We start from the raw sequence: 26,472 nt of genomic DNA, 5'->3' as shown, positions 1-26,472 counted from the left end.
TTGTTTGTGTACACAGAAAGCAAGTCTGTACAATTTTTCAAATATGCTTCTAAAGTGCAGTGTTTAAAATACATTCCCCAGTGCAGAAGAAAAATGTAGGAAACTACAAGAAACCAAGAGGCTGGGAGGACCCATGTGTTATTCTAAGGACAAAAGCAGAATGCATATCAGAATACATCAAAAGGAAAACTGATCACTTTCTCCTTTCAAAAGGCATTAATATTTTATAGCTGCCATTACCTTTTGAAGAGTGCTCAGGTATTTATTGGTAATGCCATGACCCAGTCCGAAGTCGTGAAGGAGGAGATACCTGTTTTTCAAGTTGTTCTCTTCACTTATCCCTCATCTCCTGATTCACACCCTGTCCACACCAGCGCTGCAGTAACTTGGTGAATATCTGGAGTCACAATTGCGTGTTCCCACATTAACTGCCCTTTGTGAGGCTCCCAAGGGGTTTTTGCCCCTAAAAGCAGCAGGTCAGACATAGTGAGAGCTGCACTTAGGTGCATCCCCAGCTTCCGGCAGTGCTCAGGTCTGTGGAGCACGACCATTCCCTTTGCCACCTCAGCAACCAACTAAATGCATCATATTTTAAAATGCACTTTTTTTTTTAAAATCTGATAGTATCTTATGGTTCAATAATAAAATAATTATGTGCTTAAAATAGCACAGGAGAGGGGTCTTGTTTCAGATTAGTCTACGTAGCTGAAATGCTGGGGATTGATTTGGAAGTTGCTCAAAGGCTTTCTCGTGAGAAGGTCTCTGGCACTTGTGCTGGCTTTTGAAGGGCTTGCTCAGGCCTGATCAAACTCGGTCAGGCAACAACATATCAGATCTGTTCCTCTCATCAGTCACGTGTTAGCCGTAACTGTCACCAGATTTGCAATTTAATGTGTGCAGCTCAACACTTCCAATTAATCCAGGCCGGGTGTTTAACAATCTATAATTTCAGAGCTAGCACTTCACAGAGCTGCATGCAGGGCAGCCTTGCAGTTGGGGACATCAGGAGCCCTGGAGGGCTGCCTTCATGCACACGGATTTTACTCTTCCCCTACCACTGTGTGGTGGAAGGTATTGATGGTTTAGTTGCATTTCACAGGCTTAGGAAGTGTTTAAAAAACAACACAAGACTACAAAAACATTTCAAAAATAAAGATTTATAATAGGTGATTCAGCAATGAGAGGCTTTTATGATCTTCCATGGGAAGCTACTATTTTTAGTGAATTATTATAAGCAGTAGCATCACTCTCATTTATTTATAAAAGCATGAAAGAACGCCCATACATGTTTCTAAATAGTCAGTGTATAGTAACGGCCATATGCTGAGAATGAGAAAAAATAGAATTGAGCATTTTGGTTTCCACAATGCTGCGTGAGAGTTGTGCTGGGATCTTTGAATCTAAGAAACAAAAAGAGAGGGATTTTTTTTTTCCTTTTTTTCTAGTTCTTCTTTCTAGCAATACAAACCCAAAGCCTTGACAGTGAAAGTCTGCCTCACAGTAAAATTGTGTTGTTTTCATTGAGGCCTAGCTGAGTGACCACTGAGGTTTGGGAGGACTCTTCCGGTAGCTTCAGCATCTGGCAGATTGGGGCTGTCCTGACAGGGGTAGCTATTTTTATAGGAGTTACTGTACATATAGGGTTCAGGTTGATTTGTTGTGAATGCCTGCACTTCTCTTGGGGCTCCGTGGCATGGAACAGGAGAAATGCAGTGATGCTGTGCTGAAGAGACTCCACAAGTAAACCATGGTGTCATTGCCAAAGTTTCTACAGTTGGAAACACTTTAAATGCTGCGGCTTGCCATTGAGGAAAAAAAAAAAGAAAAAGATATTATCTCCTGGCGATACCACTCCTGAACAGAAATTAGAACTGGTTTGAACTGACTCTGCAAAGACCCAGCTGCATGTGTCCATTGCAGCTTTTTTGCATTCAACTTTTTGGGTTTAAGTTCACTAAGTGGCAACATCTTTCACTTTCTTGCTGACTGCGTTTATGTCCCAGTCAAACTTGCGATAAGGTGCCTTGGGATTTTCACAAATTCAGCACCTTACAAGAGCAATGCCTCCAAGTGAATTCTTACTCTTAATTAAGTTAAATCTCTTGATTGAAATCAATTGTGTTGAATTTTGGGCAGCTGTGATATGAAGCGGGTGGAAGGGAGCGAGGAAGGGGGCTCTTTCACAAGGTGCCCTGACAACCTCTCAATGACAGTGTCTTCCTCCTGATTCCCAAATCCTATTTTAATGTGGAAAAGCATCGCTATAGCATGCAGATGCTAACACTTAGTTCTTTAGGGGGTTTCCTGTGGCAAAGAGTGCCAGGGTACATGGCTCCTGACACTTGGAGGAGTTGCTGGAGAGCCTGACCTTGTTCTTGCTCTGCAGCTGCATTAGTTAAAGTATCAGCATTTTCCTCACTCTCTGCTTCCTGTCTCCCAACACCCAGTGGAAAAAAATAAACGACAACTGGCATGCTCTACTCACAGCAAAACAAATGTTATTTATTAGAGTCCTCATGTGGTCAGATCATGTCTGACTGTAAAATAACTGGAGATTTTTCTGCTAACTGGAAGCATGATGCTCTGAGGCAATTTCCAGGCAGTGTATATTTTCAGCTAGGTTTTATTTACGTCAGTGTAGTGATTTGCAATATCACTGTTTGCAAAGAGTGAGGCAGTGGTTGTTTTAGCTAGAAGGTTTTTTTTTTTCCTTTTTTTTTTTATTTTTTTTTTAGGAAAAGTTTTCAAGTTGTGACTCAATTCCCATGCTTTGAGATGATTTCATGTTCAAAAAGGAGGACATAAGCCTCCTTGGCAGGCAGGTCGCTTGTCGCCTGCCCTTGTGGCCAGGGCGGCTGGGATGGTGGGAAGTGCAATGTGCAAGTCAGGGAGGGTTTGTTTTTCCTCTGCTAATCACCCTCCCCTGTTGTAATTTGGCACAGGATGGAGGCAGATCTGTGTTCTGCTCTATCTGAGCCAGCACATTTCAGAGGATAAATCTTTGCTGGACTTAATGTTCTCTCAGGGAGCTTAAATCTCTGAAGACTCTACTCTTCTGGGGTGGGGGACGACGTGCAGAGATGCAGGTAGAGGGCTGATTACAATGGAGGCCACTTCTAGCTCTTCCCCTACCACCAAGATCAGAAAAATCCTTTGAAAAAAGGATGAGGAGGGGGAACCACAGAGCCACCTTTCAGATGCTGAGCTGACTTTCCCTCCCTAAATCTGTGAGATTTTTTTCCCCTTTTACTTCAGGAGGACATGCCTGTGTAGGGCTGAGCCTGTGTCATCCCAGATATCCTTTCCAGGACTGTGAGGGCAGTGGCCTTTGCCAGCTGGGTGTGAAGGGAGGTACCCTGTGAGACTCTGGTGCACTCTCGCCACCTCCTTCTGCTGAACATCTGGTGGGATTTTTGGGAACTGCCTTAGGAACTTGTAGATGATACCAAACATGAAGCATCAGAACCACTTGGGTGTCAGAAAATATTTCTCCTTATATACATTTTTCTAGTTTGCAAAGACTCAAGGAAAAGAGGAAGAAATTCTGAGACATCTTTGGGTTTGGGATTTCAAAGTTCCTTGAGCAGAGCAGCACTGCAGCCTTACAGAGTTAGGCAGAAAGGGACTGTATGGAACCAACAGACTGATACGTCCTAAAGATTGACTTGCCTAGGCTTGCCAATCCCTTTCACCAGGAATTTCTACATACATGCACATAATTGGTAGCTTTAATTATTTATAATTTTGAAGCCACTGCATTTGTTTTCTTGTTTACTTGTAGTTGAATCTCCTTGAGGACTTTAAAGCAAACAAAATGTAAAACATGTAAAATGTGATTGTCCCGCTCTGCTCGGCAGTGGTGCTGGCTCACCTTGAATATTGTGTGCAGTTTTGGGCTCCACAATATAAGAAAGATATTAAGCTGTTAGAGAGCATCCAAAGGAGGACAGCAAAGATGGTGAAGGGCCTTGAGGGGAAGCCGTGTGAGGAGCGACTGAGGTCACTTGGTCTGTTCAGCCTGGAGAAGAGGAGACTGAGACCTCATTGTTGTCTTCAACATCTTCATGAGGGGAAGTGAAGGGACAGATACTGATCTCTTCTCTGTGGTGACCAGTGACAGGAAATGGCATGAAGCTGAGTCAGGAAGGTTTAGGTTGGATGTCAAGAAAAAGTTTTCAGCCAGAGGGTGGTTGAGCACTGGAACAGATTCCCTAGGGAAGCGGTCACAGCACCAAGCCTTTTCTTAGTTCAAGAAGCATTTGGATAACCTTCTCAGGCACATGGTGTGATTCTTGGGGTGTCCTGTGCAGGGCCAGGAGTTGGACTTGATGATCCTGATGGATCGCTTCCAACTCAGCATATTCTCGGAATCTACAAAAACTGGTTTGAAGCAAGTTTTGAGTTACTTCTGAAGAAGGCACAGACATTGGTATGGACAGGTGGGCAAAATGTGTTGAATTATTCACAAACTCCAGTTTCAACAACAAACGAATGCAAAAAGAAGTTGTTTGTTTCATTTTGCTTTTCTTAAAGAAATAATTTTTGGTGGAATTCATCTGTAAGGGTGTTCGTCCCAAAGGAGATTTGCGTGACAACATTTTCAGGAAACTGGAAACTGAAATTCAAGTGAGCAAGCAGAGCCACAGAGAAGACAGACTCCCTCTGGTCAGCTAGAGTCTGATAAGCTGGAGTTATTTTCATGGCTTCTTTTCAGTGGTATTAGATCTGATGCCTTTCTCTACTGTGTGGCTGCCAGAAAATTTCATATGGGGAAATTAAAACACTAAATATGTTAATACAGTATAAAATAAAGTCTGATTCTCCCAAGTGAGCATTATTAGCATTTATGGATCTGCAAATAGTGTTCATTTTTCTCCCACCATGTCCTAGTATCCCACTTGTTAAAGAACTGCTTTTGATTTGTAGCTCTAAATTTACAGTTTAGGAGCCCATATCTGAAATAACAAATTTGACACTAACTACAAAACACTGAAAGAAAAACAGACCAGTGTGTAACTTGGACTCAGCAGCCACCAGCTGCACCTCATCTTGCTAGTCTTTAGTTGGCTTTTTTATACAAAAAAAAAAAAAAGGGCGGGGACTTCTAAGAGTCAAGTTACACAACTCTCATTTTATTTTTAAAGTGAGTGGATTCCTTGTTGCGTTGTTGAGGATGATAAATTGATACCACATGTTGCTTCCAGACAAAAAGGACTCTGTACTGCAGTGGAAGCACTTGCAGCTGGTGTCTGAGTTAGTGGATGGACTCCACAAGGTAAACATGGCTTGGAAGAGGCTGGAACAGGCACAGAGAGGGGGAATTTTCTCCATTTTATAGGCTCAAGCACTTGCTGCTGTTGCCTGACCGGGTCTGAGTGTTGAAATAACATGCAGTCCCAGCCTCCCTGGGAGACTGGTTCAGTTGTTTGTATCAAATGAAGGATACAGCACTTTGGAAATGTTTGAGTGTCCTCTCTGTCAGCTTACCCATTTGTAGTCTTACCAAAATATCGAGAGAGACACATGGTAGGACATGTGTCTCTGGGGGGTTTTTTGATAGCAAAATGTGGCTGAATCCCTCAAGGAGTATTAACTGAATAAAATGCGGTGCAGTGTATCAACATTTATTAAAGCTGAGACTGTGGCCTTGAGTTTGGGGAAAGTGCTGTAACCCCTCATGTTGCTGCCCTGGCTACTGTGGGCACCCAGCGCACCCTTTCTCCTGGTGCCATCAGCCTAAGCCAAGGTAGGACAGCAGCCCCACTTGCCTGTGGCACTGCACCACTCTCTGCTCGCACCAGTTCCGCCCTACCTCATGTGTGTTCCTTCGCCCTGCAACTTCCTTGTCTCCATGGACAGTCCCTCTTCCCTGCAGGACCACTTTTGAAGGGGACTGGGACCCAGCTGTTTGGCCTCAGGGCAGTATATGATGCTCTTGATGTTATCTGCAGGAACCTCAGTCTTCTGGCTCTTAGCAGAGCGAATGGCATTCTTCAAGACCAGTATAAATAGTAACACTAATAAAGGGAGGAGCTCATCATATTTCTTTTCGGCTCTGCTTATGTACAGTCCATATGTTGTACCCATCGGTGGTATCTGAGCTGTCTGCAGCCTGGCTAGCATCTATCCCATATACATATGGTCTCCAGGACAGATGATGGAAGTTCCTTTATAGATCTTTTAAAGTTTCTCATTGCATTTTGGCATGGAAAAATGTGTTATGTTTCCATCATCATGGCCTAATTCATCTCCCACATAACTCAAAGACATATCCCTATTATTTTCATCAGCAGTGGCTTCAAATGATGAACTGTATTTTCTTTGCTTCCTCACCTCCTTTGTGGTTTGTTGCATGGTCATATAATAGTAGTGCACATAGTTGTGAGCAGTGATTGTCCCGAGATATTTTCCTATAATTTAAGCAGATAGGAATATTTTTTGACAGCTCAGAAAACAGGTAGAAAATACGGTTATTTCCATCCAGATTGCAGCCTGGTAGCACAGTGCAACAGCCTTTACTGATGTGAGTTGTCAATCCCTGTGGCTTCTGTAGCAAAACTTGCATGTGAACGGATAATAGGATCCAGCCTTAATTTGATTTGGCAGAGCATCCAACAGAAGGAAAAACCAGGAAACTCAGATACTGTTGCTGAAGAGGTTAGCGGGGGAGGCTACGTGAAAGAAGTGGGTTCTAAGGCAGTGTTTGAGCAGAGGGTGGATATGGGGTACACAAAAATAAATTGGCCCATAATTATGCTTAAGAAAACAATCTTCCTACAGAAGAAAAGCAAAGAAAAACAGAAGCAGGAGTGTAAGTGGCATAGTGCTTAATGTAAAGGAAAACAAACTGCTTGGATTTTTTATAACCACCAATTTTCAATGCAAAAGGATTATTACATTCTTTTATTACTTGTGTAAAACCAACACTGAGCAAAAAGATATAATAATAAGAAAATTACACATGTGCACATACGTATCCACACATGCAGGAGTCCTCATCCTGAGAGGTGCCTCAGTCTCACAATTTTACAGTTTAGGATTTTTCATGGTTTTAGGCCAAATAGTTTCATACTATGGATACCACCATCAGAAATAAGCTCTTTTATGAGAATACTACAGGCTGAAAACTGTTAACTGCTGTCATTTTGGCTGAATGTTTTTGTATCTGAAGCTGTGTGTGGCACACTGTGTACGCCACGTTGGGTGTTTCTTTTCTGTGTTTTCTAAGATTTATTTTTCATTAGCAAGAATCACGATGCTGTGAATTCTTATACCCAGCATTTTTAGGTGGGGAACAGCATGGTTTGTATTGCTCTTATATGGCTCAGTGTGGTGGTCTAGCTCTGATTGTCCTCATCCTGCTGGCAGCCCTTTCTGAGAAGAGATCCCCCCACGCAGATGTTTTCACATGTGTTTGTCCATGAAAGTTACGGGGAATGAATGTGAGAGCTACCTGCATTGATGCAGTCCAAGCTGGAATATCAACAAAGGTTATTTAAAAAAAAGAAACAAAAACAAAAACAGTTCTTCAGCCAGTTTTACAGGGAGAAACCTGAGGAAGTAAGCAATGGTGCCTAGTTATTAGAAGTCAGACTGTTGCCAGACTCAAAATATAGTTAAAATGTCATCAGTTAAACAATAAAAAGCTCTTTCCTTCTTTAGACTGAAGAGCTATTATGGTGTGACTCAATCCACCATATTCTGATGGGATGATAGTACCGCAGAAATGGACAAGTTTATAGCTGAGGCACTGACCCAAACTTCTCTTGAGCATGTCAGCAGAGTCTGATCTGCTGCTTTGTGTAAATTGTTTAAAACATAACAGTTGCTGTTTTGAACCATGGTCCATATGATTTCTCTTTTCATTAAGTGATAATCACAACCACGTCTGCTGTCTGCATGTGAGAAGAACTTCAGACGTGTTTTGCATTTTGCACTCTGACAAAAACCACAACACTCAACGGTGGGGAAAAAAAAGGCATTTTGTACTGAAAAGAATTATTTTTAAAAATGCTAGACTGTGTTTCTGTGTACATCAAATATATCTCCAGTTTACTTATGTCAAGCATCCATTTATCCTAAGGATGCAAATGTTGAAGCACTTGTGAATGATTCGTTGATTGATTCATTCTTTGCCCATTTAAATCTGGAATTTCTTTGGTGTTTTGTAAATGAAGGACACTTTTCCTGGATAGTTTGATGATGCTATGGTCCTGTTTGTGTTTTTAAAGAATGTTGATAGGACAAATGTGATTTTATCCTTTTCATAGGTATAGCTGGTAATTGCCCAAATTTAACAAAAAAGAGCTCTGCAGCTCTTTGAACTTGGAGGAATAGCACAAGGCGTTTTTCAAAGGAATGTGGGATAGCTCCAAAAATCTTTTTACTTCCTCATTGGAAAAAAAGTTTGTTTACCAAAACTGAAGCATTCACACTAACAAATACTATTTGCTTTCCCTTTCTTTGATCCATATTTTAAGCACAAGATCAGCAAGATGTGTGAAGTGGGATTTTCAGTTATTTTGGTTTAAATCTGGTGCCATTTCACTAGGGATACTGTGGACTGGTTTTCTCACCTTTCTCATTCTGAGGTGATTATCATTGGTTTGAGGCAATGTGGTTTTTGAATGGTAGATGTTACTGACTAGTGCAAGCAGGTAGAATGCAAGAGCAGACTGTATGCAGGCTCCTCGGAGAGTACTGTATTTTGTAGCATCCTGTACAGCATGGAATATCTGACTGTGTACAGCAGCTTTATACAACTCTGTATCCAGCAGCTTACAGGAACAGGGATATCGTTGCATACTGTGTCACATCATGTTTTGAAGACTGTGAGGATACTATAGTGAGGGGACAGCTGGCCAGCTACTGAAGCACGGGCGTAATTCTGGTGCCTCTAATCAAGAGACAAAGTATATCTTAGTCATCACAGAGTGCCTGTGGGAGAGGAGCAACAGCACTTGCAGTTTACTCAAGAATTATTATAACAAGTATACAGAACATGTGCCCATGAAGAATTAAAAAGACATTTGCAGAGGCTGTGATGAGTGTGACTACCCCTCCAGCCAGATTTTTGCTGTGCCTTTTCAGTTTTTATTTCAAGGAACTTATGGCAAGATTACTGATAGCATAGAAGTTTGTCCTGAGTCAAAAGCAAGGGAGAAACATCTAGCTCTGTGCTGGCAGGAATAGAGCTGTATCACACTCTTCTCCTTAGGATGCAGCTTTTAGGGGTGTAGAGGTGGGCACCAGGAATGCACAGCTAGTTCAGGCTCAGGGAGTGCTTTACGGCAGCATGCTGGCATGCCACAGTCACACTCCAGTCATCCTGTATGCAGCACTCTAGAAGTCCATGGAGATATCCAGAAGGGTCCAATGCCTTCATTCATGTTGCTTTTTTCATGGGATGTTGGTTTAATGATTGAGATTTGAGTCATAAAAGAAGTGGGGTGCTGGTCTTGATGTTTTGTTTTGTTCCTTTCCTGCAGAATTCGATCCGGCACAACTTGTCACTCCACAGCCGATTCGTCAGGGTGCAGAATGAAGGCACTGGGAAAAGCTCTTGGTGGATGATCAATCCAGATGGTGGAAAAGGTGGCAAGGCACCCCGGAGACGTGCTGTGTCCATGGACAACAGCAACAAGTACACCAAGAGCAGAGGGCGGGCGGCTAAGAAAAAGGCAGCCCTGCAGACTGCCCAGGAAACAAGTGAGGACAGCCCTTCTCAGCTCTCCAAGTGGCCAGGGAGTCCCACATCCCGCAGCAGTGACGAGCTGGATGCATGGACAGATTTTCGCTCCCGTACAAATTCAAATGCCAGTACGATCAGTGGCCGCTTGTCACCAATTTTGGCAAGCACTGAACTAGATGATGTTCAAGATGACGATGCTCCACTTTCTCCCATGCTGTACAGTAGTCCATCGAGCTTGTCCCCATCGGTAAACAAACCGTGTACTGTGGAGTTGCCTAGGTTGACTGATATGGCTGGGACAATGAACTTGAATGATGGACTGACAGATAACCTCATGGATGATCTCTTGGACAATATAACACTCCCTCCCTCCCAGCAGTCACCCACAGGAGGGATAATGCAGAGAAGCTCCAGTTTTCCTTATGGTTCCAAAGGTTCAGGGCTGGGTTCCCCATCAAGTAGTTTCAACAACGCTGTGTTCGGGCCATCGTCCCTGAATTCCCTCCGCCAGTCGCCCATGCAGACAATTCAGGAGAACAAGCAGGCCACCTTCTCTTCCATTTCTCATTACAACAACCAGACGCTGCAGGATCTTCTTGCCTCTGATGCACTTAGTCACAGCGATGTCATGATGACACAGTCTGACCCACTCATGTCACAAGCCAGCACAGCTGTGTCTGCCCAGAATTCCCGCAGAAATATAATGCTCCGCAACGACCCTATGATGTCGTTTGCTGCACAGTCCAGCCAGGGTGGTCTGGTCAATCAGAACCTGTCACATCACCAGCACCAGTCCCACAACTCCTCTCTTAGTGGCAGCCGTGCCTTGTCCAATTCCATCAGTAACATAGGCTTAAGTGACTCCAACAGCTTGGGATCCACCAAACATCAGCAGTCACCTGTCAATCAGTCTATGCAAACACTTTCTGACCCGCTGTCAGGCTCCTCTTTGTACTCTTCTAGTGTGAACCTCCCGGTCATGGGACATGAGAAATTCCCAAGTGACTTGGACTTGGATATTTTCAATGGGAGCCTGGAGTGTGACATGGAGTCCATTATCCGCAGTGAACTCATGGATGCCGATGGGCTGGATTTTAACTTTGATTCCCTCATCTCAGCTCAGAATGTTGTCAGTCTGAATGTGGGGAACTTCACTGGTGCTAAACAGGCTTCATCACAGAGTTGGGTGCCAGGCTGAAGGATCTTTGAGAGCAGGGAAAATGGGCAAACAGGTCAGTGCCCCATAGATGTGGTAAAATAATTGGTTCCTTAGTTTTATTGGAGTTTGCACAAAACCCTTAGTAGTTAGTGCACACTAATAATATTAATTTGGCCTGTGATGGCTTGCTCTGTGTTTGTATGCAACAGGCACGACCAAGAAACGTGGAGATGTGGAGGGAAACGAGGCTAAGCTATAAAAGCTGTTCAACTGCAACACTGTCAGGATGCATCTGATGCTTAGCGTCCTTCTTAATTTAGGCATGAGAAATGTTAATGACAAATCAGACAAACCAAGGTGGAATATTTGTGGGTTTTAGGAATTACAGAGCTCTAACTCATCTTCTTTGAAGTCGCAACAGATGGATTCTTTCTTTCAGCCAATGCCAGATGTAGCCAAGCTGTGTTACACAGGGATGGGGCGAGGGTCTCTGCAGTCAGTGCAGCATTGTTGCTGCAGGGGAGGAAGATGAGTGTCTTTGCAAGATCAGTGTACTCACTGCAGATTGGATGTGTGGGACAGATCTAGACAGAATCAGAGTTGTACTGCTGCTGTGGTAGAGCAAAGTTGTTTGTTTGTTTATTTAAATTGTACTTCTTGGGGGGGAAAAAAAAGGTAGCAAATGGGGAAATTATATATTGGAATAGCAAAGGTGAGATCCTGGTCTCAGGAATGTCCTGGGTTTAATGTTTTAAGTAAGCAAAAATTGTTGCACTTCTTCCCCACTGAGGGGGGTAGATGTAATTTTCTTTTGGACTCCATCAAGAGATGCTTTTTAAATGTTAGCCTCCTCAGATTAATTTTTTTTCCAGATTGATCCATTCTTTTCCATTGCTTATTTTCCACAGCTGGGGGCATTTGAACTTGTAAACATTGTTTCTGTCATCCTTCTATGATTCTACAGGCTCCTGCCTATACCTCTGCCTGCTCACATGTACATACTTCCTGACTCATAGGACAGGTGCCACACAAAGTGCCCTTTCTCCTTTGTTTATTTATTAGTATAAGGGAGTAGATTTCAAAATACAGTAGGATAAAAGGTTAGCTATAAATTATTGAAAGTGTTCTATCAACTTCAAAATAGTATGTAGGGTATCTCAGTGGTGAAGTTATGCAAGGCATTCATTCAGTTTGCAGCTTACTTCCAGCTCTCTTATTTTCCAGATGAAGGATGGAAAGAAGGAGTTGGTGTCATTTGACTTTACAATGCATAATTTGCCCCTTTCATCTTTAATTGTGTTTTTGGCCACTGTTTCACAGTTAGATGTTCAAGGGGAAGCTTTGTGGTAGGTGAGCAGCAGTGGTGAACCTCCTGAATGCTTTCCTGTTTCCTGTGTGTACGGAGGACCTCAGGAGACATGTGCTGTGATCTGCTGTCTGTGAGGGAGAACAAGACTGCTCAGGCATTCTCCATTCAGTCAATCTGTAAAGTTGCTGTGCTTTGATGGAGTGGTTGGTTTACACAGTCCTTTCTGTTTCAGTAGAAGGATTTCCTCTGGTTCTTACACATCTCACTCAAAGTGAGAGTGTTGCAGTGCACGGCCAGGAGGCAGGCTGCGGAGATGGACTGTAGAGGACACCATGTCCTGCTGACCCTCTGTGAGATGGCAACTTGGAAGTCAAGGACCACAGTTGAATTTTGGGTTTTCTTTAGTTCCAGTGATGGAGAATTTAAGAAAGGAAAGGGAGAAAAAAGATAATTGTCTTGAGAACCAGGATGCAAAAATTTGCAGAAAGTCATGCTTTCTGACCAGTTCTCTCTTCCTCTGTTTGGATTTAAAAACCTTCTTTGCATGATGTAAAAAAAAAGGCCCTAGGAACTTTATTGCTATGAAACATCCAGCAGTACAATCTGTCAAATGGGGCCTGAAAAATAGATGTTATTGACAGTTTTGCTTGACACAGGCAAATAGGGCAGCCTCCTGCTTCCATAGCTTCATTTGCTATGTGTAGGTAGAAGCCGCCGCAGGGGGACTTGCCTAGGCAGCACAGAGACACACCAGCCCACCTCCTCACTGATGCTCACTGCTGCCTCTTCACCCCGGCCTCTGGCAGTCACAGAAAGCATAGCTGTCGTGATCCTTTTCAGGCTGCTCCCTCCGAATAAAGGAACTGACACATCTGTGTGAGCGGAGTCTCATTGCAGAGGACAGATTTCTTAACGAGACAGCTCTCCTCAGTGGATTACTGTCCAGTCATCTGTGGAAGCCTTTCTCCCTCTCTCTGACAAGTGGACCGGCTGCTGTGGGGTGCCTCTGGTATCAGGTGCAAGCGCAGATGATTTCTGCTGAGCTGGTTCATCATGCACCCTTCCTCATCTGTTAAGCAGTGCTGTTTGAGCGTATGCCTCCCTACGAGCATCTCATATTTTAATAGGGACTCTTTGCATGACATCAGATGCAATCGTTCTGAACTGCTCTTCTCCGTTACTTTCTCCGCTGTAGCAATGGGAACCCCTGAATTAAAATCTTCTCTCAGCAATGTTCGTGACCCCAGTAATGAATCTTATAGGCTCCGAAGACTGGGGAATGCTTTCAGCAAAACAGCCTGGTGATTGCTCATGCTAAATCCGTTTCAAAAGGGCAACCAGGTGTGTTTTACAGGCAGGCAAAAGCAGTTACAATGGATTATTGGCATACCTGGGAATAGTGAGTGCTGTGTCTTCTATGAAAAATAAGAGAAATGTTGGAGTAAGTTTTCAGGAAGAAAAGAAAGAAGGCAAATACATAGGTATTTAATTTATACATACTGTAGGTATAGGGGGAGGTTTACTTTGGAAGAAAATCAACTACAGTTTCTTCATTGGGGAATTAAAAAAACCCTGCAGGAGATGCCACCATTGCAAGTTAGTGGCTTTGCACCTTTGCTGTACACAAGCCCATGTGTGGTCCCTGGAGAGAGCCCCACCCAATCCCACCATGCTGGCCTGTGCCCCTGAGGCTGGCCATGCCCAGCCTTTCAGAGGGCTCTCATTGAGGCATATAAATGAATTTGGGTTTGTTTTGGTTTTTTTCTCTTACAAGAAGAAAAAGAAAAAATCAGTATGTTTTTCTTGCTTTATGCACTCAGCCATAATTTTCTCCTCTTACACTGCCTGGGGCCTCTGTTCCTCTATCTCTACCTGCTTCTCTAGAGCACTGGATAATGCTCCTGCCCACTCAGATAATCATCACCTAGGTATTTCAGCTTGTTTATCAATAAATAAAGACATCACTATTCCCTCACCTGTCTCTAGAATACCTTTTATTTTGAAATTATTGGGTCTTCTCCTAGTCTGGGGTTTTCACAACTCTGTACTTTGCTCTGGGGTCCTTCTCAGCTGACAAGTCCAAAAGGACTTGGTTTTTTCCAAAGAGTAGTCCCAACAGAATATCAGGGGAGACTATTCAGGACATTTGCTACTGCCTGGAAGGACAGAAGCTGGTGAACAATTACCACTTGGGCAAACATTTTGTCCAGCATTAAAACCCGTCCAAGAAGTTGTTTACCTGGATTGTTTCAGTGATCCAGTTTACTGTGGCACCATGCAGGGTGCTGTCGATGCTGGCAGGGTTGGGCAGGGGTGGAGAATGGCTTGGCACAAGCAGGGCAGGAACTTCTTGAGCTGGTGTCACCATCTGAAAAACTCATCTAAGCTGCATCTTCTGAGAGAGATTTCAATGTGCCATTTAGCAGGATGCCTCTGGGCTCTGTAACAGAGCTGTGCTGGAGTCACGTTGACTTGTTTGAAAATTACATGTAAAATACTTGACAGATCAGTTAAAGTCACTCATTTTCCCCTAGTATCATATAGGTCCCACGTCATCTTACTGCAGCAGTAGAGTGCTGCAAATAGCAACATCATGTAACGTTCACACAATTTGATGATTAACATCTCTGATTAAAAAAAATCTTAGGAAACCTAGCAAAATGCCTGTTGGTATTTCATTAGTCTATATCAGCTTGAACTACTTGCCAATTTGTTAATTGGTGTTCAACCTGTTTCTGGGTACAATTCATACCAAAGATGAATAGGTCTGAGGATGACTTAGTATTTACAACACCACCTTAAAAGTGAAAATAGTTAGTCAAAGATCTCCGTTTTGATGGAGTTTTGAATCAGAGAGTTCTGTACAATATGCCACAAAAAAAGATGATTTTTGTTTTCTACCAGAAGTCCTAAGCCCATGAAAGTTTTAACGCAGAAATCAGAATTGGTAGATGACTTGCCTGAGGACACTGACTGCCTCAGGACCATATTTGCCTCTCTTACTGTCAAAACTGAGGTCTTTAGGGGTAGGGCTGGCAGGTTTCTTACACAGACCCAAGTTGGGGCTGGCTGCCTGTAAAATATCTAAAGGAAATTCAAGAGCAGGAAATTCTTCTGCTCCATTTCTAATGGGTTAGTGGTTAAAGTGGTGGTTCTTGTAACATTTAAGTGTTGTTTCTACCAGTACAAGTTTTGAAAGGTGGTTTTGTGACTAGCTGAACACCACACATGCCAAGTTTGGTCTTTGAACAAAAATATCTATGTAGAAAATGTGTTTTGTGAGGAACAGGGATCCCTTTTAACTCCAAGGAGGGCCTGCCCTGAGCAGGCTCCTCGGTCACCAAGCACACATCAGTGGCAGAGGACCAAACTCCATGCTCATGGCTGCTGGGGAAGAGGAGAAGGGAAAGCTAGGCAAACCCCACTGGGGCTGCCCCCCGTGCAGGCCCACCGAAGCCCATCGAAGCCCCTTGCACGCAGAGGCCAGTCCTGTGCTTGCAGGGATGATGTGGCTTTTGCTGTGTGAAGGCAGCAGGAGCTGACACAATGAATTGCTCACTCGTTCTGAGAGTAGAGCTTTTTGGGTTTGGTAGATTTTTTTAGACTGGGTTTATGTTTGGGGGTTTTATTAACCCAGGGCAAAGGTCCGTAAAAGCCAGGATTGCCTCCACAAGTTTGTGTTGTGATTGTACAGCAGCTGAAGCCAGGACAGTGGTCTGATCTTGTGGTTTGGGTGTTCTTCTGTTGGTGTTTTATATAGATGTATTTTTTAGTACCTCATGCTTTGTCATGTGATTCAGCAGCAATAATTAGGCAGAAACTTGCTGTCCCTGCAGATGCCAAGATTACAGGATGACATACTCTCACCAGATGACAGCACAAACTGATATTTTTAGAACAACCCGCATCAACTGGTCTCCCCAGTGCTTTCCTCCTTGGATCAGCAGTGCGCAGATTTTATTACAGAATGAGTCTTTGCAAATTGTCTTTCTCATGTGAAGGAGCCATAATGATTGTTTAGAGCTGCAGATCAGTGTTGGTCCCCAGATATGCTGTTGCCTGATAGCTGAGCTGGTTACAGGTGGTTTTTCTTTTTTTCTTTCCTTCTTCTGAGCCAGATTTTTAAATAGCCCCCATGATAGCATATTTTCTTGAAGAAGTGCGTAATGAGAGATCCTTTTTAGAAGCATAGCGTCAGGCAGCTGAGGAAAGGTTGAGATCTTTTTTTCATAGCAATTCGGCACTCAGCCAAGGTGATGAACTGACAGCCGGAGAGGTTTGAGTCTTGTGTTGGTGACAGCCAAAAAGCACAGGTATAGCGTGGGTGGCAGGAGCACACGTATTTGAGTAGTACCGTACATTAATAGCAAGGCTTTCTGTCCTGGCCTGGGGAGGGAGGGTGAAGGAAGGATGCTCATGCAATGCCAACCTCAGCTCCTGGTGCCTACGGTGAAGAACCTCTGGCAAGATGTTCCCATCAGCATGGTCCCTAACTGAGTCCCTGATGGTGTGGGAGACACTGACCCCGTTAAATCAGGTACCTGTGGCAGAGTGGCGATAATGCTCTGCTCTGGTCCAGTCTTCGGGGGCTGTTTAATCAGCTTTTCCACTCAGATTACCACACAGGGTGGCAGTTATTGGAGTCTGGCAGAGTGGACATCTGCTGAGCAGTAATCGGACAGAGACACAGCTCAGCTAACGGAAGCTGCTGTGCAGCCACGGTTGTCTGCCATTATTCCAGGAAAAAAGCCACTTTTCCCAGATGATGCTGTGGAGAATGGCTTGAGTTTACGCACCATTACAGCTGAGCTGAATATCTTGCCCGTTGTTTTTCCCTTATGCTACCTGCTTCTCCTGGCTTTTATAGGTAATTCATTTCCTACAAATGTAGATAAAATCTAGTTCTGAGGAAGGACCTTCTCTCTCTTGCCTTTTTTGCCACTTGTAAGTCATGATAGTCCTGCCTTAAGTCAACATGGTGGAAATCCTCTGGTGTGAGCATTATTGGCCTGACATTTTCAATTTACTGCAGAGGAAGATGAGAAGACTCCATAGCAGGGAAGATGTTTTTAAAATAGGCTTGGCACCTGGCAAAGAAAAAGAAACTCTCTGTGAGGACGTTCAGACTAATGGATACATAGCATGTTTCCATAGTACTGTAAACCCATAATTCAGGATATTTCCAGCCATGCAGGTACCTTTTACTCTAAAATGTGACTATCATTCTTCAGATTCAAAAGTGCAAGCAAAATCCTTCTCTGGTCTTGCACAGGTGCAGTAGTTACACATCCTTTCATGATCTGCAGTAGTCATCTCCTTCCCAGTGTTCCCGAGTGTCTAAAGAAAGCACCGTTATTCCAGCTGATGGGCTTTATCCCTAACAGAAGATGTATTTTGCAAGCATTTTTGGCCTTCTTCCTCTAGTCCAGCATCATCCTGCCTAAAATGTGCTGTGTTGAACACCCAGGCTGATGTTCTCAGTCAATGGCAGTGTCACCCATAACTGGCAGGATTTCCACCCCACTTCTCAGGCTCCTAAACAAAAGGCAGGAGATAAAATCTACCAAAATGTTATCAAGTAAGAAGCCTGATGACCTTATGGAGAGAAGTAGTCCTGTGTCTAAACTCTTCTGTGTTGGCAAGGGCAGAGGATTGAACCCAGCCCGATGTAATGGTTCTTAACAGCAATTGGGTATCAGCAGTGCTTGTGCTCAGTGTTTCCTTTTCAAGTGTAAAATGGGTAGAAGGGACCTTACCCACCTTTGAGGGCAAAATGAACTGCCCAGAGGAGTAGTGTGCACTCCCATACTGGAAATATTTCATACTGGACTCTCCCATACTGGAAATATTTCATACTTGACAGGGTCCTGAATAACCTAACCTGAGGCCTTACCTCCAACAGAAAGTTGGACCAGATGATGCTGAGTCCTTTCCAGCCTGGACTTTTCTATTAGACACTTATGGTTTATGTGCCTATGTGACTACCAGCACAGCAACACTTTAGCTCCAATTAAGTCCTAGTTCTGCGCTGACGTTCTTCCTCTTTCCATTCTTCTCCCTCACTCTCTGCCCCCAATTCTGAGCTGGAAAAGATCTATTTTTACAAGTAGAACTTAAAGAGAAAATGTGAAGTTGCGACTGCCTGAAAGTTCAGGAAATAAAGCACATTAAGTTGCCAGTTCTTTTTTTGTCCTTTGGCTTCATCCCCTGACCTCAGTGTTGTCTCTCAGCAAAGAGCTATCCTAGTGCCGTATGTGCTAAGCCTGTAGGGTGTCACTGTGGCATACCTCCTGTGGCATCAGGATTCCTAATTTTTATTGTGCTTGAACAAAAAACCCTCATGCTGCAGTTTTGTCACTATAGAAGGACTGGCCACAGTAGTTATCATCCTCACTTGTTTCTAAACAAATACTGTGTATTTTTCAGTCTTGAGCTGTGAAACCTCAGGCAGAATAGTAGCTGGTAACCACACATAGTCAAGTCTTGCTTTTGAACCTCCCCCCATTTTGGAGTAGAAGCTCTACTGCTGGAGGCGATGACAAATTGAAGGGCAGAGGCACCAGAACGAATGCACATCTGTCACTGAAGAACACAAGTTTCCTTGAAAATGTGTGCACCCCAAGTGTCTGGACAGTAAAAGTAGTTACTGGGATTTCCTATCCCTGGAGAGTCATTGCAAAGTGGTACTCAGGGAAAACACTTGTTTTACAGACCTCTAAATGGTAATATTTTTCAAGATACAATCCACTCAACAAGCCTTCCAGCCAAATCAGGAGATCCTTGGTAGGCTGCCATCCGGAGGAGCTGTGTTTTGGTAGTGCAGTTTCTCATATCAAAATTATGTAAAGGAGCACATAACTTTTAACAGAAAACTGCATGTGCTGATTGTTACATTAGCTGATTGTTACATTAGCCCACTGATAAACCAGGGCACGTTATCTGCGCCTTGCTCTGGGTAGCATCAGTGCATCACCTTTCTGAAATTTCTGAAGAAATTTCCAGTGCTACGTGATTGGCACCACTGGGAATCAAAGGAGAAAGCAACAGGCAGCAAATGATCCTTCAGAGCCACTCTGATGGTGCACAAGCTGGCATGGGGCTTGGTAGACGGCCGTCCAGTTAAGTGGTGAAGTGATGTGAGACAGAGGCGAGGAAATGTTGCTGGAGGGAAATCACAACCAACAGCTTGGCCACAGAGTAAAGCGAGAGTAGCATTTGTAACCGGTCAGTAGCAAGGGTAGAGAATGGGAAGGCAGAAAAGAGGACAGAAGAAAGGGACGTCTCATCTCCTACAATCCTCATCTCCTAACTGTTTGCAAGCAATTATGCAAACCTTTTAGCAGGGCCTGTTGTAATAGGACAAGGAGTAATGGTTTTAAACTAAGAGAGGGTAGATTTGGATTAGATATAAGGAAGACGTTTTTTACAATGAGAGTGGTAAAACACCAGAAGCGGTTGCCCAGTAAGGTGGTGGATGCCCCATCCCTGGAAATGTTCCAGGCCACATTGGATGAAGCTATGAGCAACCTGATCTAGTTGAAAATGTTCCTGCTCACTGCAGATGTGTTGGGCTAGATGATCTTTACAGTCCCTTCCAGCCCAAACCACTCTGTAATTCTATGATAAATGGAGATGTAACTGGAACACTTGCTTCCCTGCCTTGATAGTGTTCTCATTGCTACGAAGCAGCAGGCTGCTAACTCAGGGTAAACAGAGGCTTTTTGTGGTGAGACAGAAAGAAAGAGTCTGTGGGTCTATTACAGACTTTAACAGGGTAATTTGAAGACAGGCAGGTTAAGACTTTGATCTGTTTCTTTTCATTTTTTAATCCATTTGCAAAGTCCATATAAATAGAGCTGTGAAAATGGAACGTGGTTTGGTTTTGCTATGAGCAAATTTTACCTCAACTGTGCGTCTGTCTCCTAAATGTTGTCGCTGTCGAAGGACAGGTGTCCTCAAGAAAAAAATATCAGGCAGTGCCACTTTCACAAATGATGCTCATCTTCATTCATGCTCCAGTTTTTTCTCATCACTTTTTTTCCATAGTACAATATTTCACATAGATTTTTAACGTAAATGTTAAACAGTACTCTGGTACTTCATCGGGAGTTTCTGTACTTGTTTACTTTTAATTAACAACTTTATTCAAAGTCAGCAAGACTTCTCACACATGCCAAAGTTAAGCCCGTGCTCAGCATAACTGGCGGATGCATGAGAGGGAGCTGACTTGCTGAGCTGCAGCGCTTGGGACCCAAGCCTTGCCTTTGGAGGATGTTTTGCTTTGGAAAGTCACTAATTTCCAACCCCCTCTGGTGCTAAGGCTTTAAGAGGTAGAGAAAAGGACATGCACTTGTTTGAGCTGCATACAAGCCACTAGCCAGGTTTTACTGGGGGCTGCCAGGCCTATCTGGGTGTCTTCTGCTGACCTTGTTACGGCCATCAGGACACACTTACCAAATGGAGTCGTTGCCGGGCAGTCACATTAACGAACGGCCAGCATTAATTTGCCCTTTGAAAATGAAGAAATCAATATGTTGATCCAGTTGGAAATCCCTTTATTCACAAAACAGTCTACTCCAAACCCCTCCACATAATTAAGGCTAAAGCCAAATTTTGTTTGGGTGAAACATGCAATCTGTCTGCTCCCTAAGCTGTGCTGAATGAAGTTCTCCCCTAATGGCACAGGGAGCAGCTGTCACACTGTTGCTCTAATAACCATGAGCCAAAATGATTAAATTTCCATCAATCATTTAGCATTATCAGAATAGGCCATTTTAATAAAATGTTATCATGGGATCAGTGCCGGGCACCTTAGAAAGGAGACAGTCTTTGAGTGATCCTCCTTGCAGGAGATGCCGGTCCAGATTAAACCAGCAGTTCCACCCCATTTTTCATGGGGGTGCCTTATAGCAGGATCTTTTGAGAGCAAAGACATTCCTCCAATCAACTCAATGGCTTTTAGGTTTCAGCTGTTGTCCCATTGTTCTTGCACTGTATAAAAAAAATCATCAATCATTCATTTTGGGGAAAATCCTTGACAGGTAGTAAGTGGTGTGAGGGGCTAAGCCCTGTTTTCAGAAGCCATTTCAGAGCCAGAAGTTACATGGCAGCATGTCTACCAATTGGGCTTTCTGAAGATGTGACAGGATTTCATGGAACGTTTAAATGACCATACTTTCTGAAAGCCTACTTGATGCCTTCCTGCATCTTTAAGCCACCTTTAAAACTCTGTTTCCTTGGTCCCCTTGGTTGAAATGTTCATCTGTTTTCAGTGTTTTACCTACTTACCGTGTCCCTTCATAGTCATCTCCATTCTGGATCCAAGGTATCTCTGCAGTGTCTCTCCCTCTGCAGGGAAGTTTCATGGCTACAGAATAAGATGGACCCTAACCCAGTTTTTAAAGCCAGGTGGACCCTGTCTGTTGATGGTGTATCATGTGAGCAGGAAGATGAAGAACTCCAAAGTCCACAATGAAATTCGTGGCTCCTCACTGCTTCTTTTGAGCAGCTTCCTTCGCCTCTCCTGCAAGGCTGGCTGTCGATGTCAAACACTGACAGAAGATTTATCCAGCCTTTTGTTGATGCTGAGAAAGGGTGATCATGAAAAATGGAGAAAAGCTGGAGGATCCTTTCATATTTCATCTGCAAATACACTTAACAAATAGACAATGCACTGGGTTTCTGTAAATCAGATTTGGCCACCATTCTTCTTTGGAGAGAGGGTTTTTTATTCTCTTTTTTGGAGCAGCTAAACCAGCAATAAAACTCTCAAACCTTGGCAAAGGAGAAGCATTTTGAGGCAGGGTCACAGTGCAACATATTCCTTGCTATATATTTGAAGCTTCTGGGTGCCAACAAATCTAAATTGCTCGTCAGTGTAAGCTGTTGTTGGGTTTGTATGTGTGCTCGGTTGCCTTTTTTGTTGTGCTTTTTTCCTATATGCAGTAGTCTCACTGTCTTCTTTTTCTTTTTCCTCTCCAGGCCCTCAAACTGACACAAGATGTAGAGAGAGAACCCTTTGCCAAATCTGCTGTCAGCAAGTGGACAGTGATACTGTTTACAGCTTACAACCTTTGTGAACCCTGCATTATTTTCCTAATGAAGCAGACTGTTAATAGGCCCCTTACTGGAGTGAAGATCCTACTTTTTTTTTTTTACTTTTTTTTTTCTTCCCCTCCTCTTTTTGTTGGAAATTGAACTCATTCTGAAGTATGCAAAATCTTCCTTTTCTGGGATGGCCAAGCACCTGCTGTGGAGACAATGTTCAGCACCATCCTGTTGAGAACACACTGTGTAGCCTTTTACAGTAGTTACTTGTCAATGAGTATGTGGTGTTTCAATATATTAATGGTTTATGGGATGTTTTAAGTTGGTTTTCTTTTTGGAGGTTTTCCCCATCTGCCCAGCCTCCCCCCTACAACCTCCAGTTTGATTTCCTTAGATTTTTGACCATTTTTGCTTTCTCGTCCTGGGGAATTTGAAGTACTGTGCGCACGCAAGGAAATGATCATAACCCAGCACTGCTCAGGTGCCAGGGTCTTCTGAATATAGAGCATATGTTAGACCGATCAACTGGCTGAATTCCAGAGAGAGGGGATGCGCGTGCCCTGTTCGCTTGTTGGGTTGGTTTGTTTGTTTCTTTTTTATTCTTTCCTTAAATTTAATGGTACACCCCTGCCTTCTGTAAGTGTCAAACCAGAGCTGATTGCAAAACAAGGGAAGATAGTGGGTTTGCCTCTTGGCTCATGGGGACGGTCTGACAGCGGGTGCCGTTGCCCTCATGTGCACCAAGGCAGGAGCCTGTGTTCTGCCCAATGGAGCAGGCTCCCCTCCTGCCTTATGTTGGTAAGGCTGCCCCTACTGCCACAGTGAGCTGGTGAGGAGTTGTGGGCTGAGCTGCCAGACAACGTGAACATAGCCACCTGTAGAGATGCATTTGAAAAAGCAAAAAGTAAGGGAAATGTAGCAGCTGGGCATCGGCAGGTGACTTGCAGTGACAATGCCGGGAGCTGAGGCACAGGTCACTGCAGGATGTGTTACTGCATCAGTGATCCTTTGTTGTTGTTGTTGTTTTAGACATATCCTTGATTATTTTTTCCTTCTCATTATGTATAATCCATTGTGGCAGAAGAAGCAGGAGTGGGAATGGCAAGGTGACAGTATCATACAAATGGCTTTTTCACATGAGCATAGATTGTATCAAGATAAATGACACTGAAAGACAAGGCAGTTTTATATATTTTGCTTCTAAGATTTTCTTTTATAAAATGAATAATAATTAATAATAATAATGAATAAAAGGTATGGTGCTGTATAGATCCTCTCTATAATCTGGAAATTTGATTACTTTTTCTTAGTATCTTGGGGGGAAAGGGATACAAAAAAAAGAGGTACATAGGAACTCAATATGAAGAGGTTCTGAACAGGACAGTGTTCATAATTCTCCAAAGTGATATATGAAGTTTTTTTTCTTTGCATAAAAGCATTATGCATATAAATATATAAATATATTTTATTATGTACAGAAATGGATCATTATGCATGGATGTTAGGAAAACGAACTAGCATTTTAACCCAAAGTCTCAGTGCATGAGTTCCCACCGACACGTGTCCCATGCAATGTGGAGTGACTCCCTCTTGCCACTGCCACCACACATGCACAGCCATGCACACATGCGCGCATTTGTGGGCCCTTCCTCACTCCTTACTTTCCAGGTCCCTGAGGTGATACAGGTGAAACAACAGCTCCTAGTGTGATGGAAGTTTTGTTTTTGTACCGTAGCCTCCACGCTGTTCTCTCACAAAGAAGCACCTCTTGGTTTCTCCCCCCAGTTATGACTGTGTAGGCTCTGTGCAGTTGTGGTTAGCATAGCCCTGTAGCATATCAACTCTTCCAAGCAGCCAAGGGTTTATCATTTGCCTTTTAAAAAAACTTCTCTTCTTTTTACACTGAGGTGGTCTGTTTGTCAGCGTGTGGCTTAGTTTATTGCGTTCATTGGAGTTGGCTGGTGCTCACTGCCCATCTCTATCAGAAGCCAGCCTCCCAGGATGCTTGTGTGGCACACCTGGGCACCTTGCTTGTTGGAGTCCAGTTGCAAGCACCTTTTACTGAAATTGGGCTAGGGTTTGTCACTGGCCTCCTCTGAGCATGTACCAGTAGCTCTCAGCTTCCCAGTACGCCCCAAAATGTGGGTGTATGCTGAAGGACTCCCCTCTAGTGCTTCTTTCCCTGAGGTTTCTTTGCAGCTGCCACCTTGCGACTGGACTTGTGCCCTGGCCCCGTGGTTTTGGCCTCTAGCAGAGTTCACTCTGTGGCTCCCCATGCTGGGGTGCAGCATTTGATCCCTGCATGATCCCTCTCCAGTAAGACCCGAGGAGCCTGCCCAAAGACCCACCAGCCAGGTCACTGACAGATCCAGTAAGGCCTGACTTGATGGTATGGCCAAGGTGACCAAAACTCATAATTTTTTTTTGTCTTGGTACAGATTAAGTTCTTGTCAAAGGCAAGGGAAGGCCTGTTAGCTTAAACAAAGTGGGGGCAGCTTCTACTCTGTTCTGGCAGCCTAGCCTACTTGAGTTCAAATGAGCTGGCTCCTGCTGTCAGAAATGAGAGAGAAAACTATGGCCTGCTCTGTTCAGAAAATGGAGAAATAACACCTGATTTAGAGACAGCCCATCAATGGCAGAGAAGTTTTTTTAAAAACGTAACAAAACATTAGCAGCTGAAAGGCTTAACCTGCCTCCCAGCAGTGTCAAGGAGAGCATTTCCATTGGTGTGGCTGGAACACCTTGAGCCCCTGCTTTGGAGAACATCCCAGCACTTGCTGAAGAGGGTTGGACTTGGCCTTGGTTTGGTTTCTATTGCTCATTTTTGGGGCCAAAATTTTCAAGTGAAAGTGCTGGTGTCAGGCACTGAACACTGGAGACTCCAGTGTGGTCACAGAGGTTGAGCTGCTCTGCCCTCATCACTTCTTGAAGGAAGGGGAAGTGACAGGTCCCCCCAGGCCCAGGGGAAAGTCATCCTCCTCTACACCTGCTGAGGTGCCCAGCAAAGGTCCTTCACTCCAGAGGTGCTAAATAAATCTCACTGAATTCAAAGGGCCACATACTTAGGTGTCAAAATACAGACTTGAATAGCTAATTTTGGGAACCTAAAAATTTGGCCTTTGAGTCTTTGAACATGTTTATGCCTAGAAGTTTTCATTGTGAAATCACGTAAAACAGATAAAGGTCATGGTCACAATTAGGTGGTTATCTGAACACTTGGTCTAAACAAAAGGTCTAAAAAGGTGTTATTTATGCAGTTTCTAGTCACAGATTGGGGCTTGATTTAATGATTTTGTAAAAAAAATTTCTCTTGAGAATAATGGGATCGTTAAACACTGTTTAACTCTAGAAATTGTTGTGCCACCGCTTAAAAAAGTTACCTTTTAGGTTATGTATTTCTCTAAAATTATGATGTCATTGCTTGGCAATCGGTGTCCTGTAAGTGTTTCTAGTATGCTTCTAGAATTGCCAACAGATGCACAGGGGGACCAGATACATTTCGTTACTATGGGTTGGAAAAAATGGATTGTACATTTGGCTTCACATGTTTAACTTTTTTTTTAAAAAGTTGCATGATTGGAAAAAATATGTATACAGTATCTGTAAAACTGTTTTATCTGTTTCTGTTTCAAGCCATGTAAATTGGAAGAATATTAAATCCACAGCCTTATTGCACATGGCCGTCTTTACATACCGAAGAGCTGAACAGTTTATACTTTTCATTTGGGCTATCTTGTACTTTCATTTGAAAGCAGACACTCTCACGTTGCAGTCTTACTGAGGATTTTTTATTTAAAAAAGAAAAAAAAAAAAAGAAAAAAGATGCTGCCCTGGAGGAATATATTACCTTACTACTCAGAGGTTGGAAGGAAGTTTGTTTTGGAGCAAAACCTGCCCCTTTCCAAACGAAGTAGAGACGCAGTGCTTACTCCACTTGGTGTTAGTAGATATTGCCTTGTGTATTCCATTTTAAATTGTAATCTAGTTTGTAAAAGAGATGGTGACGCATGTAAATAAAGCATAATGGATCTCTACATTGCACATTTGCCTTCCCTCTGTTTTATTGTGTCATGGACAGACGTGTAAACACAGGACCTGGAGAAGGGGTGATTTCCAAGCAGCAGGTGAGAACAGGTGTGGGAGGGTCTGGAGCTGGGGAGGGGTCCCGATCCTGCATCCATTAGTATCTGTAAATCCATATTGATGTGGGCCTCTGTACTTCAACCCTTCAGCCAAGCTAGCATAGTTTTGGTGGTCAAAAAACCC

At 43.5% G+C, this 26,472-nt stretch overlaps 1 protein-coding gene across 1 annotated transcript in view; it reads left to right on the top strand.

Moving 5' to 3' along the window:
- The window catches only part of FOXO3 (forkhead box O3), an 89,571-nt gene extending 63,324 nt beyond the window's left edge, over positions 1–26,247 (top strand). Inside the window, exons 2-3 of the mRNA XM_032681789.1 lie at positions 9,489–10,923; positions 22,141–26,247. Coding sequence (XP_032537680.1) covers positions 9,489–10,889 — 1,401 coding nt within the window. The 3' untranslated portion in view covers positions 10,890–10,923; positions 22,141–26,247. The remainder of the gene's footprint in view (positions 1–9,488; positions 10,924–22,140) is intronic.
- The last annotated feature ends 225 nt before the right edge of the window (positions 26,248–26,472 follow it).

The sequence above is a fragment of the Chiroxiphia lanceolata genome, chromosome 3 (assembly GCF_009829145.1).
Source record: "Chiroxiphia lanceolata isolate bChiLan1 chromosome 3, bChiLan1.pri, whole genome shotgun sequence".
Taxonomy (NCBI): Eukaryota; Metazoa; Chordata; class Aves; order Passeriformes; family Pipridae; genus Chiroxiphia; species Chiroxiphia lanceolata.
Note: the sequence above shows the minus strand (reverse complement) of the source record. Positions and strands in the feature narration are given on the sequence as shown.